Source organism: Neophocaena asiaeorientalis, unplaced genomic scaffold (assembly GCF_003031525.2).
Source record: "Neophocaena asiaeorientalis asiaeorientalis breed wild unplaced genomic scaffold, Neophocaena_asiaeorientalis_V1.1 scaffold110, whole genome shotgun sequence".
Lineage (NCBI taxonomy): Eukaryota > Metazoa > Chordata > Mammalia > Artiodactyla > Phocoenidae > Neophocaena > Neophocaena asiaeorientalis.
In genome coordinates, this window is record NW_020175053.1 from 8,401,595 (window position 1) to 8,417,453 (window position 15,859).

The following is a 15,859-nucleotide window of genomic DNA, read 5'->3' on the forward strand; positions in this document are numbered from 1 at the left end:
CTAAAATCACGGGGCTCAGGAAGCAGGGTGTGATGGGGAGCGACTGATTAGCTCATTAGCTCTGCTGTGGACCCTGAGGAGGAGCAGGTGTGGGACCTGGAGTGGGATTCCCGCTGGGATCAGACTGCAAGCTGGCGTGGGAGGCGGAGAGAGAGGAGGGACAAGGAGTGCGGAGGAGAAGTGCTCAGCTGCATCCTGTCACCTGGGCTCTGTGCTCAGGCTCCTCTCCAGTTAGGTGGGGACAGGAGGTCCTGATACCCAGCCCCCAGGCTCGCTGGGATGAAAGGGTCTTCCTCCCCCTCCACTGAGTGCTCAGTAAATGGGGGTTCTGGTTACTCCCCCAAGAGGCTGGATGGCCCCATTCCTGGGTGGCTCCTGCTTTGGGCCAGAATTCCCACCTCCAATGGGCTGGAGGCAGTGGTGGTGCCTGCATGCGACTCCGTCCCCAGGCCTGCACGGCTTTCCCTGGAATCTTCTGTGTCTGCCTCTCACCAAGCTCCTCCCAGGAACAGACCTTACGCTTGAGCCCCTTCAGCCCTCCCTGGCTGCTGCCTGACTTCAGGAGCCTCTGAGTGAGCGGTGGGCACATCCGCCTCCGGCCACTGACGAGGGCCAAGCACAGGACTGTCCCCAGGAGGTTCAAGAAGAGGCATCTTGGTGAGAGTGAATGTGTCTGCCGGAGACCCAGCGGGATTCCTGTCTCCCTGCTACATCTAGGTGAGCACCTGCCGGGGGCCTTTTGTCTAGGAGATGCTGGGGAGATGAGGTCACAGGGTCGCTGCCCTGGCTCTTAGGGTCCCACAAGGCGGTGGTGGGGGGGGATGGGGGAGAAGCCCAAACATGGACACCACACCCAGAAGTAACAAGTGCTGTGGGAGCCGTGGGGGCTCCAGGAAGTCCTCCCAGAGAAGGAGCGCCCGAGCCACCGGGCACAGAAGAAGCCTGGCACCTGCAAAGACTAGTGACCACGGGTGAAGGCTGGAGCACAGGGGCCTGCAGGGTGGGCTGGGGCAGCCACTGAGGGGCCTCGAGTGCCAGGGTGAGAAAAGCGAAGGAGGGGAAGGGCCCCGGGATGGCTCTGAAGCTCTCGCATGCGGCCCTGGGTCTCCACCCCAGAAATTTAAGTGCTTGTAGAGGATGTCTTTGTGGACTCATGGTATCAGTGGAACCACAGCAAAGTGGTCTGCCACTTCAGAAGAAACACTGAACAGTTGGGCACACACGGGGCAACAGGAGGAGAGTTTCACAAAGGGCCATTTGGAGGGGTGGGCGCACATGAGACAGTGGTCCTGGCTCGGGGGCTAGTGACAGCAGGGGGCATTACCGCCCCCCAGTCCTGGGGCCTAGAGGGGTGGGGGACGGAGCCGGGAGGGTGCCAGCCCACCTGACCAGGGTCTGCCATCCTGACGCTGTCTGTGGTGTGCCCCAAACCCGGTCGTGGTGCACCCTGAGATAGCCTGCCCCTCAAAACTCGGTCTGGTGGGCCAGCCCACCGAAGGCCCAGCAAGGCCTCTGTGGGGAAACCCGAGTGTGCAAAGCTAAAACTATGAGGATGGTCACTTCAGTTAAAAAAAAGCTAAAAGCTGGACACAAGCCAGCTGTCCCACGGCCGGGCAGGGTGGATGGACTCTGGCCCATCTGCATGAAGGGACACGCAGGCTCTCGCTCTGGCAGCTCCTCGGAATGCGGCCTGCCCTGTGGGCGTGGGGAGAAGTCACTCTGGTTTAACGGCAAACAAGGCGCCCAGGCCGTGGCCGTGCTGTGTAGGAACAGGAGTCCTACCCACTGCAGATAAGGCTTACGTCCGGGACCGCAGGGACTGTCACTCTGCATGCAGAGCTCTGTGCTGTCTCGCTTCACAATAAGCACACATGCCATTCCTTTAGGAGTGATTTATATAAAGAAGTATCTCCTATCTATAAAAAAGGAGAGCTAAAAATGTGGTGAAGGGGGAATGAACAGAAGCTGCCGAGTCTCCCGGCGGCTAACCACCTGGCTGCCCGAGAAATGCTCACCATCTACGAGAAACAGGCGGGAGCCAGACGTGCCACCCGCCTATGGCCATGGAGGGCAGGACTGGGCGGCACACACCCAGGGCTGGGGAGAGTGGGGTGGGCGGGGGCTCAGTAGACCCTGAGGAGGAGCAACACGAGGGCGTGGAGAGGGTTGGGCGCTCTGGGCGGGAGCCGGGGAGGGGAGACCTGGGTGCTCTTGCCCGATCCGGGTTGCAGCAGACAGGGAGCCTTGACTTCACCAAGTGCCGCTCATCTGGACCACCGAGATGAGGATGATTCCGAGGCCGACCCAGGAAAGTGGGGAAGAGGCCCGAGGGGATGCTGACTGTGCCCAGGGCGAGTGCCGTGGGCCTGGGGGCACGTGTCCGTGCCTGTGGTCCTGAGCCTCCCGGGGCCGGGGGGGCTGTCGAGTGACTCTGTAAGTACAACTGGCCTTCCAGATGACAGCCTCAGTGCCCCCACCAGCTGGGCAGCATGGGACCCTGGGCAGCCACTGGGGGCCTTCCCTGGCTTCCGACCTGCTAAAGAGAAGAGGCGGAGCCCTGGGGCTCAGCACGGTGGGTGTTCCATGTCACCCTCCAGGTCACGGGAGGCACCGCCCACACGCATGCAGGCAGTGGAGGCCTCTGACGCAGGCTCAGCTAACAGCAACCTGGGCTGGAGGGCCTCTTGCTGTCCTGGGTCTCGGGTGGATGTCCCTCCATCCCTGTAATGAGGGGAGAAGTCACCTGGCATCAACCAGGCACCTGCAGCTGATGGGGGTGGGCGTCTGAGCTGGCAGGTGGGCGTCTGAGCTGGCAGGTGGGCAGGGAGGCTGCAGGCTGGAGGTCAGAGGGATGGGGGAAGGGGCAGCCAGAAGCCAAGAGCAGAGGGCGATGAGCCAAGGGAATGGTTGAGTCTTGGGCCGGAGGGTGGTGGACGCGGATTTCAGGCTGAAGCCTCTCCCCAGCCCGGCCCATCACCTGCACGTACGGATGATGTCCCCGTCGCCGACCTGCGGCCGGGCACTGCTCCTCCGCTCCAGGTCCTGCAGCACCGAGCGCTCGAAGGCCAGGGCGGCCACACGGCTGAAAAACGCCTTCACGTTCTCCCCTGTGGGCACGTACAGCCATGACCCCGGCCACCTCTGCCCCTGCCCATGGATGCACTGGGGGGTGGGGGAGCCAGCGGTGCGGGAGCCAGGACAGCCCCCCACGCTGTGCAGGGGATGGGCTCCCCACCCTGGCCACCTGCCCTGGCCGCTCCTGAAAATCTCTGAGCCTTGGTTTCCCGGCATCTACTCTTCCAATCAATTGCTACTGAGCACCCATGGGCCAGGCACCGAGCAGTGTGGGCCTGCTTTCCTGTAACCTTTGAGCACCTCTCCAGTGGGCAGCCATGAGGATTAGAGCCACTGGCCCCCATGTCCTCCGCCAGGAGGACAAGACCACCCATCTGGGCACAGGGCCGGGCCCAGCCCCCGACACACATGCTGCCCTTGTGCAGTTAACAACCTATACCACCGCACAGGGCAGTCCTTCTTGGCCCATAGGGAGCTCTCAGGGAACATGCTGTTACTCCAATTAGAGGGTGGGTTCTCACAGCCTCAGGGACACCGTCAGGAAGGAGAAGAGGGAACTGGACACGCGGGCTGCCACTTTTTGTGTTGGGCTGGAGGTGGAACTTCCACTCGCACTCCTGCTGCCTCACCCAACCCCCTGGCAGGTGTCCACGGTGGCCCCTCGCCCGGGGTAAGGGCTCCCAGGTGTCATTCCCGAGTCCCCACAGCCTCGGGGCCTCCTGTACCCCAGGGAGTTATTTCATTTCATCCCCCCAACAACCTGTTTTCAAAATCTGTTCCTTGCTTCTCTGCATTTTCTCATTTTTCCTCAGTGAATCATATGGCTTTTATCATTTAAAACACATTTTCCCATTAAAAGTAAAACGAGATTGACAGCAACACCCCACTTCCCAGATGAGGATGATGAGGCTCAGAGGCGTTGGGGGCCGGGGTAAGCAGTGCCCGTGGGTGAGGGCAGCTCAGGGCCCGGGGACCCAGTGAGGCTGGGTGGGGTGTGGGGGAGGGCTGGAGGGCCGTGAGGGATGTTTGAGTGCCTTCTATGATGACACCTGGGGAAGGGAGGGACAGCCGGTCACGGGCCCCTCCCACCTGTACCAGGTCAGGGGCAGGAGGATGGTGTGGTTACAGGTGAGGCTGCGTTCCAACCCCAGCCCCACCACTGCCTCCCTGAGACTCTGGTCGTGACCTCACAGGGACGGGATGGATGTGCCCCACAGCGGCCGCGGGGGTCTCACTAGAGAACACAGGTGTGCCACTCCTCCCATCCAGGGCAGGGCCCCCACCCCCGATCACCACGGCAGCAGCCCTGCACCCACTCACCGGTCTTGGCTGACACGGACCAGTACTCGGCCTGCATCTCGTTGGCTAGGCGCACGGCCTCTGCCTCCGCCTGCTTGCACGCGGCCCCTGACTGGGAGAAGCGGCCCTGCTGACCCAGCTCCTCGGGCCTTGGCACCTGCCCACAGGTGAGCCCGGCTGTCCCAGGCGAGTCTGAGCGCCAGCGTCCCTCCGTGATGGGACGAGCCCCGAGCACCGGGAACCGAGTGGCCCTGCTTTCAGACCCCCGCCTGCAAGTTCCCACGTAGGCACATACGAGTCACCCTCTGCTCCGCAAGCCCAGGCTGAAGGGGCCGTGTTGCCCAAGGCCGCCCCTGGCCCTGACCCGCTCCGCTCACCAGAAGGTCCTTCTTGGTCCCCACAAGGAACAGGAAGCAGGCGCCTGGTTCATTCTCCCTCAGCGCGTCCTCCAGCCACTGCCTGGAACATGGGGGACAGGCAGAGACGGCACCCACCCCCCCAGGGGCTGAGGAAGCTGGGATGGGGTGCAGCCCGGGTCCTCCCAGGGCCAAAGGTTGCAAGGAGGGTAGCTTGACCCGAGCTGGCCTCGGGGGCCTCGGGTGGGTGGGGACGCAGGGGCGCTGTAGGGGGAGCTGAAGGCCCCATCCCGGCCACGGCTCTACCCTCGCCCTGGGTGAGACCTGCACTGTCACCAACTGGAGTGACCAGCCTGGCCTCCGTCACAGGGCTGGAGATGCGGCTGTGAACACCCCAAACAAAAGCAAGGTGAAGGGGCTCTGGTCTGTCAGCTGATGAACCCTGGCTCTTTTTTTTTTTAATTAAAAAAAGTTTTTGGTTTTTTTTTTGGCCGTGCTGTGTGGCTTTTGGGATCTTAGTTCCCTGACCAGGGATCGAACCTGCACTATGGCAGTGAAAGCATGGAGTCCTAACCATTAGGCTACCAGGGAATTCCCAACCCCCGGCTCTTGCCCAGATCTCTGCCTGAGACAGCAAGTGCCCAGTTGTGTCCCCAGAGACAGGGCCCAGGCGAGGTGAATATGCCAGGCCCCTCGCCACAAATTAGTCAGGCTTTCAAGATGACAACAGCAGAGCACTGAAGCCAGCGTGCGCCATTCTGCGCTGGCCACAGGCCCAGCTGGCCCTGCCTTCTGCTGTAGCTGCAGATCTTGAAGGATAAAAAGGTAGCCAACAGTCATCGGCCCGTGGGTGGCGGATGCTGACCAGCAAGCTTGGTCACCCGTACCCACTGTCAGGGGCCCAGCTCATGGCCCAGGTTTAGGGAGCCCTCCAGGCAGCTTTCTGGGCCCAAGGGTCCCACGGGGGCTGCAGAGCCCCAGACTTGCCTGGTGTGCTCCAGGGTCTGCATGTCAGTGAGGTCAAAGGCCGTGATGATCACTGCATGGGGTGGAGGGGGGAGCCAGGAGCTGGTCAGTGACGGGGGAGGCAAACACGGCGTGACAAGGGGACTCCCGCGGAACTGATGGGGGCGACGGACGCTGGGAGGGAGACACCCATGGCTGCCCTGGAGACCCAGCCCCCCACTCTGATCCACACCCAGTGGCCCAGCCACAGGAGGCTCCAGGGAGGCAAGGTGAGCCCCTGCGTTCAAATCTCCCCTCTGTCTCTTACGGCTGAGGGAGTGCAGGTGAGGCCTTGACGCTGAGAGCCTCAGCCTTCGTCTGTGACATGGTGAGGACCACAGCTACCTCTAGCTCTCAGGGTAGCTCTGAAGACTAAGTTGGGGCAGCTGTTTTAAAGCTCTTGGCCTAGGGCCTGACGTGGGGCAGACTTTCCCCCACTGGCAGCTACGGTCGTGCGGGCAATTAGCAACAACCAGCTTCAGAGGAACAATTTCTGAGGAGCAGCGTGGGCAGGAAATTGGGAGATGCGGCCCCCTCCCCCCAGCTCCTCTCATCACTGCCCTGTCTGGTCCCCTGTGCCCTGGGTGGCCCCATGTGGAGAGCATTCCTGGCCTGCTCTCTTCTGGCCCCAGGGGTGTGATCAGGGCTGGACGTGGGCCTCCCTCTGCACCTCGGCTGAAGGCTGCAGGAGGCCCACCCATGTGCCCTGCCCTGGCAGAGGGGCTGAGAAGTGAAGGAGGAAGCTGATGGTGGTGGTGACCATGGCCGGGCTGCTGTCTGCAGGGCTGTGCCAGGCGCCTCACGCCTTATTCCCAGGGGGTGTCATCCCCCTGAGAAGAGAGGCCACAGCAGATGTGGCAGAGCTGTTATTCCAATCCACAGCCGAGGTGCTCGTGGTTTCCTGTTCTTGCTTTTTTCAAACCTTAGTGAAAATGTGACTTTTAGCACCAGTACTGAGTGGACCTAACTGTACCTCATCATCTGAGTCCGGTTTGGATGCCTCGGACCGCTTGCTCTTACCTCTCACTGAAACCCTTTCTCTCTTCTTCCTGGTCAGAGGAGGGGGCTTATGCTGCGGCTGCCTGCTGACCGGGAGGCCTGCCCAGGGCTGGGGCGCCCTCAACAAGGATGTGGTGGGCGAGGAGCCCCGCTGGCCCCCACCTGGGGGCCCACCTCCACTCCTCCCCTCCAGCCAAGCCCCGCCCCCCTGCTCCTGAGTTGACTCTGCTCTTCTTTCTGGGGTCTCTGCACAAGTACTCCCCACTCTGAGCACCCTTCTGAGCTGAAACTGGGGCTGAGACTTTCAGGTAGCACCCACCACCATGGGTCCCTAAAGCGTGTGGCTGCCGAGGCTGGCCTGGGCCCCGCTGGAAGACGAGGACCGGCCCCGTGTTTCCTCAGTGGCTCTCAGAGGACAGATTTGGTGCCTGCACGGAATACCTGGGCATCTTGCTGTGCGCCCAGCAGGGAATTCACGGGGAGCCCCTGCTGCACATGGTTGAGGCCCCACTGTTGCCGTCACCCGGCTACTCACCCTGGGCACCCCGGTAGTAGGCAGACGCGATGCACTTGAACTTCTCCTGTCCTGCTGTGTCCCAGCTGCGCCGTGACCGAGAGGGAGGGGGAGAGAGAGGGAGAGAGAGAGAAAAGGGGAAACGGAGAGGTGGCAGGTTAAGCCATTGATCACAGTGTCCACAGCCAGCAGGCTTGTGGGGCCCTGGGCCGGAGACCCACGTGCCCACAACAGCTGCATGGGTGCCACAAAGTGGCTGCTGCCAGCCAGCCAGCCCCACCCCCCGCTCCTTAAGATTCATTCCTTGGGCGCCCATGGGGAACCCCCTCTCTGGATGCACTGTGCTCATGGGGGTGGGGGCGCGGCCTTAGCATTCCCACTGCCCAGATGAATGGAGCTGTAGCTCAGTCCCTTCCCACTGCGCCATAAAAAACAGAATGTGCTCCCTGATGTGGCTGCTCTCAAGATGTGAAAGTCCACCTGTAGAGGCGACCCCGGGAACGGGACTGGGGCTCTGCCACTTGCTCATGTGTGACTGGGGTGTGGCTCCACCTTCCCCGTGGCAGTGGAGGGGACGCTCAGCTTTCTGGGTGGGGTGCATTGTCTGATAAGGACATGGTTTGCTTCTCTGATCAGTTAGCTCTGGCTCTCTGGAGGAGCTGAGCCCTGGCTCCATGGGAAAAAAATGCAATAATTGATTAATGATGTCTGCCATGGGCACAGTAAAGATAGAGGAAGTTACCTGCTGAGATCTACTTGCCCTGGTTTAGAGCAAGGCTGTAGGTCAAAATGCAGGGCTGAGTCTGAAAATCCACCCTTTTTAAAAATCAACACATCAAAATTTAAGTTTTCTCAGTAAACTAACGAGTAGACAAGCCATGAACAAGACACCAATAATCTGAAATTTTTCCAAGCGATCCAGCATGATGCAGAACTGTTTGGCTCTTTCATTAATTCATTCACATTTCCACTTCTGAAGAATACTCTGGGTGGGAGCTGGGAGGGTGGCCTGGCAGTGGGGCCAGTTGATTGACTGGCAATGGCCTCCCTGTAGGACAAGGAGAGGCGGAGCCCGGAGAGCCCCCTGCTTCCTCCTGGGCCCTCTAATTAGACACAGCTGCTCTCCGCAGCTCCAGCTAGGCTGCCCCCAGCAGCTCGTGCTGTTTCACTCTCCTGCCTCCTCATCCCCTCGGTCCTGCAGGCCTGTGTCTTCACAGCCTCTTCTGCTCTGGTCTGACCACGTACACCCCCTTGGGCGAGGTTTGGTGGTACCATCTGCTCCAGGACTGCACTGGGACTGGTCTCAGAGGAGCGGGCACTGTCTCGACACATTAGGAGCTGAAGTCCACAAGGGGGTGAGCTCCACCGTGATCACCGCGATCCCAGGCCCAGCCTGGGGCATGGAGGCCCGAGGAGTGAATCCAGGGAGCAGGGGTGAGCACCAGGGAGAGCGCAGGAGGAGGGGACCAGACAGAGGCCCAGGGAATGCCAGCAGGGCCGGCCACGCAGGAGAGGGCCAGGCTGGAGACCAGCAGGTGCCGGAGGAGAGGGGCTCTGGTGGGAAAGCATGAGGCTGGGGGGAGACCCTGGGCTGTTCTGAGGGAAACTAGAGGAGAGGGGCCGAAGCCAGGGGTGTGCGTGTGTGTGTGTGTGTGTCCCTGAGAGGCCAAGGAGTGAGGTCTGGCAGGGAGGAGACAGACACACAGACAGAGGGAGAGAGACGGGGCAGCATCAGGCCCCAGTAAGGCCTGTGGACCGTGTGGCCTCTGCTAGAGCCCAGAACGCAGGGAACGGTTTTGGCCCCGTTTTCCAAGTGGGAACAGAGGCTGGAGGGGTGAAGTGACTTGCCAGAGGCCGCGCTGCTGGCCTGGCAAATGGGATCACAGAGGGCCCACAGGGAGCACCAGGGGAGGCTGGGGGCGGGGGCGGGCACATCAGGCTGCAGGTACTGGGGCAGCAGAGAGCCCAGCTTCACAAAACCGCCCAGGGCTTCCTGCCCGCTCGCCGAGGCCTTCCCCGGGGTCTCCCCCGGCGTCTCCGCGAAGCCCTCCACAACCATATGATGGGAAACAAGCGAGGCGCGATGACTTACATCTGGAGGCTGAAGGGGATCCCGGCGACCTCAAAGCGCTCCATCTCAAAGTCCACCCCGATGGTGGCCTTGTAGTCGCGGTCGAAAACATTCCTGCAGAACCTGTGGGGGCCGAGGAAGCCATCAGAGCCCGCCCTCAGGGAAGACCAGGCGGTGATGGCCACGGAGACGGGCCGCAGAGACAGGCCACGGGCGACGGAGCTGCCAGCGGGAACTCCGTGTGGAGAGAGGCTGCGGCAGCAGGAGACCAACAAGTGGGTCAAGGCAGTGAAAAGTACCGCATCTGCCGGCAGGGAGGGAAGGGAGGGGAGCCTGTGGCCCCGGGGGTGGTGTGACCAACGCCAGGCTCCTAGGACGCCGCACTCCCCGCGGACCCACCATCTCCCAGATTTCTTGCACCCCCTCCCAGCAGCCACATGGTCTCCACTACGACATGCGATGGAGCCTCCCGGGCCGGTGGCGCACCTGTGGATGAGGCTGGTCTTGCCCACGTAGAGGTCGCCGACCACAACCACCTTGGAGAGTTTGAGCCTGTGAGGAGTACGGCGCGGTGCTCTCAGGCGCGATCACGGGAGCATCTTTGCGCACACGGGCCCCTCCTTCCCTGCATTCCCCACTCGTGATGCGGACAGGTCACCTGTGACACACTCTGGGATGTCTGTCCCCCTCACTGGCCCTCAGAGGGGAGGGCAGGAGGACCTGCATTTGTTCTGGGGACTCTGTACCCCTGATCCCACTGGGTCCATGTCCCTCTGTGAGAATCACAAATGGGCACCATGGGAGGCTGAGTCTTGGGCTGAGGGAGCAGCGGGAAGAGCCCCAGGTGGGGCTGTGTCCAAGTTGGGTCACCTGCTCCAGAGCTAGCTGCTGCCTGGGAGCAGAGTAGACACGGCCCCTCCCTCGAAGACGTGGCCAGGTGAGCCGCACCAAGTCACCAGGTGACACAGAGGTGCCCTGTTGCTGTCTGCAGGTGGAGGAGACTGGTGGTTTGGGCGTGACCCACAGTCCCAGGAATGCTGCTGTGTGAGTGCAGGACACACACAGAGGGAGGGGTAGCTGCTCTAGGTGAGCAGGGTCCCCCCTCCCCAGGGAGCCTGAGAACCTCAGAGCCACGGCCCAGGCGTGCAGACCTGAGTCCACAACATGCCCCCAGCCTGCCTGGCCCTGGAACGCCCTCCAGGGTGATGGTGGTGTCCTGGCAGGCACACAGCCCCAGGCCCTGCACCCCTGCCTGCGTCCCTTACCTCGGCGCTGCATCCGCGCTGCTAGTTCTATGTGTGTGTGTGTGTGTGTGTGTGTGTGTGTGTGTGTGTGCGCGCGCGCGCGCGTCTGGTGTTTTGTTTTGTTTTTGGCTGCACCCATGAGGCTTGTGGGATCTTAGTTCCCTGACCAGGGATCGAACCCAGGCCCTGGCAGTGAAAACACCGAGTCCTAACCACTGGACGGCCAGGGAATTCCCTGCGCTGCTAGTTCTGGAGCAGGTGGCCCTGACTCTGCTTCTCAGGAGGAGTAAAGGTGCTGCCGCAGGGCCACTGGGTTTCCCTGTGCCCCGGTTTCCTGACCTTCCAGCACTGAGTGTGGGGAAGGGTTGGGAGCTCCTTGGTGGGAAGCCCCTGGTGTGGAACCAGCACTCCCCCAGCAGCCGCCGCCATGCTCAGCCCGTGACCATGGCCACCTCGGCCATCCTGGCCTCACCGTCCCCATGTGACTTGTGAGCTCAGCCTTCTCCCTGAACAGACCATGAGCCCCTCAGGATGCCTGGCGGAAGCAGGACCCCGCACCTGTTTGTTAAGAAGATGTGACCATGGCAGGACACCTGTGCCGCAGTGCCAGGCGCCCTGAGGCAGTGACGGGGCGCACACGTGCCTCTCCTTCCTGCATGTGGCCTGGCGAGGAGCCCAGCATGGAGTTCAGGAGCACGGTGCAGGGGGCACCCGCTCCGTCTGGGCGAGGGGGCAGGTGTGGTGGGGACTCAGAGGAGACCCCAGGGACCCAACGCTAAGTCTGAGGCCTGAAGGGTAGGAAATGCTTCTGGAGGGAACAGCCGTGCTCAGACCTCGCTGCTGGCCTCACCGAGGGGGGAGCTGTTCCTACAGCAGGTGCGGCAGGTAAAGCCAGATAAACGGCTGATGCTCCTCAGACCTGTATGGGGTGGCGGCGCCCGCATCCACACACTCACACGTGCGCTCGACCCTCCCCACCCTCCCCTGGCCAAGCCAGCACTCACCCGACGGTCCCCGTATTCCTGTGTTGGCAGGCGGCGCTGACCTGCCCGTGAAAGTGCTCCCGGAGCTGCAGGCAGGCGGCGGGCGTGTACCACTGGAAACAAGACAGACAGACAGACAGGTGGGCACATCACCCTGCAAAGCTCGCCAAGCGGGCAGCAGCCTCCTTCCTGAGCCTCTGTCACATCCGTCTTCTACCTTGTCAGCGACTCCCAAGGGTCCAGGATCTTGTGAGCCCCGAGGAGGAGCAGTGGGACCAGGACACACCAGGGAGCCCAGGTGGGGATCCAGAGAGCTGTGTCCCGCTGGGGGCAGCTGTGCCCTTGCTGCGGGCGTATCAACCCTCTGTCCCCTCTGGGCCTCTTCCAATGAGAGGAGGGGTGGGATGTAAGGGCCCTTTTAGTGCCAAGATCCTCCTACACCTTCTATGGATCTCTGATGCCATTTTTATTTTAAAAATATGCATATCTGTGCATGGAAAATGTCCTGGAAGGCACTTTCATCTTCCATATTTTTCAGAAGGCAGAACTGGGTAGTGGTCTAAGAGCAGGGCCCCTGTGTCCACCCTCAGCTGCTGTGTGACCCTGGGTAGTTGCCTCATGTCTCCGAACTTCAATTTCTGCATCTGGAAAATCTCAGGGACTTGGGGGCATAAAACGAGGTTATATTTGTGAAGCCACCAGCGCAGAGCTGGTCTGGCACATACATACTAAGTGATCAGCAAAGACGCCATGACACATCGAATGCAGGTTTGTTCTATAATTAGAAAAAATGATATTAAACAAATGAAAGGTGACCATTACATTTTGCAGTCAGATTGGCCAAGGCTAAGTGTGGGGCATGGCCAGGATGTGGGAGGAGGCCGAGCTGGAGACGGCTGCTGTGCTCTGCTGTGGTCCCTGGGCCACCCCTCTGTCCTTCAGGGCCCCTGCGGCTCTGCCCTGGTCCACCTGCCCTCTCGGCTCTGTGTGACCAAGGCAGCAGGGACGGTGAAGGAGCTCGGCCAAGGGTGAGGGCGGGACCTCACAGAGCCCATGTCCTCATCTGTAAGGTGGGGACACCCCTCACGGCACCTCTTGGTCTGCACACTGGAGTGGGCAGTGGGCAGTGCAGACGAGCGCTCAGCCCAGGGCCCCCGGCCATGCAAAGGTGTGTGGCCACCTCTCGGGAAAGCTGGCTGCTTTTCCGTCCACTTCCGCGTCAGTGTCAAGCTGGGGGCTGGCCAAGACACGGCGGTCAGTAGAGGGGTCCCAGGACTTGGGACAGATTGGAGAAGTGTGCTAGGGAAGGCTGGCAGGAAGTGCACAGAGGAAAACTGAGGGGTGAAGGAAGGACTGGCCCCATCTGACCACGAACTGCTTGGGTGTGAAGTGCTGTGGCCCTGGAGTGTGGGATGAACTTGGCCACAGGCAGTTGGGGGAGAATCTTACCTTCTGTGGAAGCAGGGATGCCGTAGCCTGCCTCCCAAGGTGGGGAAACGTCAGAGCTCTGGAGTCGGCCACGGTTGGGTCAAGTCTGGGCTCCCCCACGCCCAGCTGTGTGACCTCAGGCAGTCCTCCCTACCTCTCTGAGCCTCATCCCACTTTGTAATTGGGGTCCTTCATCCCATGAGACCTGGACTGTTTTGTGCCGATCACGCTTCCCTTCCTTTGGCTTTTTAACCCCAGTCCCCGTCATCCCCAGTCACCACTGTCAAGTTCAGTAGAGAAGCAGCTGCCTGGGCCTCTGATGAGATGGAAAGTCCTGGGGGCACTGTCCACGGGTCTAAGGCACCGAGGCTTTATCTGTGCATGTTGGAGACAGAGCTCGGGGTTGGGGGGAAGGCAGGAGAGGGGGAGGAGGAATGACTGCGGACCCCAAATACCCAGAGCCTACCCTCCTTCCCCCACCGGCCTGGGCACAGATTTCAAGACTCAAAAGAGAGGATTTCTCCCCCCACACACAGCATCAACCACTGATGGCAGGATCTTAAGCATCCTTCCAGATACCCTGCACGTAGAAGCAAACACATGCATTTCTGCTCCTTTTCTCACACGTGGTGCTCAACAACTTACTTTGGCTCTCAGTGTGCATCAGCCCCTGAGAGGTGCTCATGCCTCCCCGAGTCTGTGTCAAGAAGCAGCATTTTGCTGTCTGAGCGGCCCCCTCTCGAGGACATTATGTTGTGTCTGACCTTCTGCTTTACAAATTGCTGCAGTGCCTGGCCCTGAGCATCTGCAGTGCTGGGAGACATTATCCCGCTGCTCCCTTGGGAGGCTGTGCAGATTTGCATCCCGTGCTGTGATTAATAATGGATTTTAATATAGATGGAAGAGAGCTGTGAGTTTCCAGCAAGGACAGAAGGCAGAATGGTAAGGGGTGAGAACTTTGGATTTGGTGTCAGGAAACTGGAGTGCTGTTTGATAATGTCATAATTAAAATGAGAAAAACAGTGACCACACTTGGGCAAGGGAGCTCCCTTTTACCATGAGCCAGACACCCAATATGAGAGGAATTATCCTTCTGTACCAGTGGCTCTGAGAGGTTGAGTAACTTGCCCGCGGTCACACAGCTTAATGACATGCAGGACTCACACCCAGGACAGTCTGACTGCAAAGTCTGTGCCCTTAACATCCATGCCACACTGCCTCCTGGTGTCACCTTTCACTTGCTGGCCCACCTTGGGCAAGTCAACACCAAGCTTCTCAAGAAGTCTGCTGAGTCCCTGGGGTCTGTCAGTGAGGCACTGACCTCCCCGATTCACCTGCTTTGTTTCCAGTGGTGAGTGAGGTGGGGAAAGCTGGATGAGGGCATGGTGTCCGGAGAGCAGTACACATATCAAAGGCTGGCCTAACGCCTCCCTACCTTAGGGAAGCTGGTGATGACGCGGTCCCGGCTCACCGTGGGCCCCAAAGGCATCACAGAGGACCTCATTCTTCCTGGGAGTCCTGTGGCCCCAAAAGGGGGAAGAGAGTTAGGGAACTGTGCAAATCCCTGGGGACTCCCCCAAAGTTGATACCTAACGTTGCAGTAGCTTTGAAAACAGGTCCAAGCCTCCTTCTCTGTCAGGAATGTCAGGATGCCAGGGGCCATCTCTCCAATCTGCAGGCAGTGTGTGTTGGGGCACGGGGGCGGGTACCAGGCCTGCCACCAGGCCTGGGAGTCGAGGAGACCTGAGTCTCCTGACCGACGTCCACCAGGAGTGGCCCCTCCCTGAGCTCAGCTCTGGGCTGAGTGAAGGAGCACAGTCGTCAGGCTGTGCACACAGCCCGGGCAGAGGAAGTAGAGTGGGGAGGGCTCCTCAGCTCCTGCCCCTTAAGGGATGAAGGCTCTGGGTATGCAGGGCCCTCAGGGTTCAGCCCACAGGCCTTTCCCAGAACCACCACAGCCGGCACAGGGCCCCTCAGCCTATTCCACAGCCCCGGCTCCTTCTCCCTCCCGCCCCCTCCACACTGGGTGGCCTTGACCGAGAGAGAGGCCTGTGGTCCTCCGCATCGGACCGTCTCTCCCCAGACCAGCACTGGGGGCCCGGGGTGTGCGGTCAGGAAACGAGGAGGCCCGGGGCCCAGGCCGCTTTCAGGTTATGCAGTGGGAGGTGGGCGGGGGATCACGCGGGCGGGAGAGGGTGAGTCCGAAGAGGCGGCTGACTCACCTGCGGCGGCTGCAGAGGCTCCTGACGCTGCCTAGTCCGGAGGGTCCAGTGGCCGCGATCACCATGGCAACGAGCACCACAAGGGACAGGCGGGCGTCTGACGAATCAGGGACGTCGGGGATGGGGCTCACAGCCAAAAGTGTTCCGCCAGCGTCTCGCGCCGCGATCACCATAGCAACCAGAGCCTCGCGGGAGACTCCGGGACGCGGCCCGAGAGCCGGTGATCACCATGGCAACAAGGGCGGGGCCTGGTGGGCGGGCCAGGTCGGCCATGGGTGGGGTCTGGGCTCCAGGGGCGGGCCTGGGCGGGGCTGACCGTGGAGAGACTTGCGCACCTGGCCTCCCTGATGTCGCCATGGCTGGGGAGGGTTGGTGGTTCAAACGTGGAGGGAATCATGTGAAGTGTTTAAGTACTTATTTTCATAATATAGCAAATGTGATCTTTTTCTTGTTATGTAACCTGCTTCCACCCTTGCTTCTATCCTATTCCCAGTTCAGCAGCCCCCAGGGATCCCTTGTTAAAACACAGATCAGATCATGTCAGTCCTCAGCTCCAAACCCTCCAATGCCTCCTCATCGCTCTTAGATGAATAAAATCTTTACAATAGCCCAAGAGGCCCCATGTGATTTGCCCCATTTATTGTCTTAGCTCATCTCCTACTG

The 15,859-nt window shown here is 60.7% G+C and overlaps 1 protein-coding gene across 5 annotated transcripts; it reads right to left on the reverse strand.

Annotated features, from left to right (window-relative positions):
* Window positions 1–1,877: 1,877 nt before the first annotated feature.
* RAB36 (RAB36, member RAS oncogene family) lies at window positions 1,878–15,315 on the reverse strand. 5 transcript variants are annotated; one of them, XM_024763666.1, is made up of 11 exons: window positions 15,197–15,315; window positions 14,410–14,492; window positions 11,568–11,659; window positions 9,806–9,871; window positions 9,341–9,442; window positions 7,270–7,334; window positions 5,718–5,769; window positions 4,752–4,833; window positions 4,396–4,486; window positions 2,978–3,107; window positions 1,878–2,721 (listed from the first exon to the last, which is right to left on the reverse strand). In XM_024763666.1, exons 2-11 carry the CDS (start codon window positions 14,476–14,478, stop codon window positions 2,565–2,567), a joined length of 906 nt encoding a protein of 301 aa, XP_024619434.1. In that variant the 5' UTR covers window positions 14,479–14,492; window positions 15,197–15,315; the 3' UTR covers window positions 1,878–2,564. The 5 variants fall into 5 exon arrangements, with proteins under 5 accessions (XP_024619434.1, XP_024619430.1, XP_024619433.1 ...); XM_024763662.1 differs by lacking the exon at window positions 15,197–15,315 and having other exon boundaries at window positions 14,410–14,637; XM_024763665.1 differs by lacking the exon at window positions 15,197–15,315 and having other exon boundaries at window positions 2,555–2,721; window positions 2,988–3,082; window positions 14,410–14,637.
* Window positions 15,316–15,859: the final 544 nt, after the last annotated feature.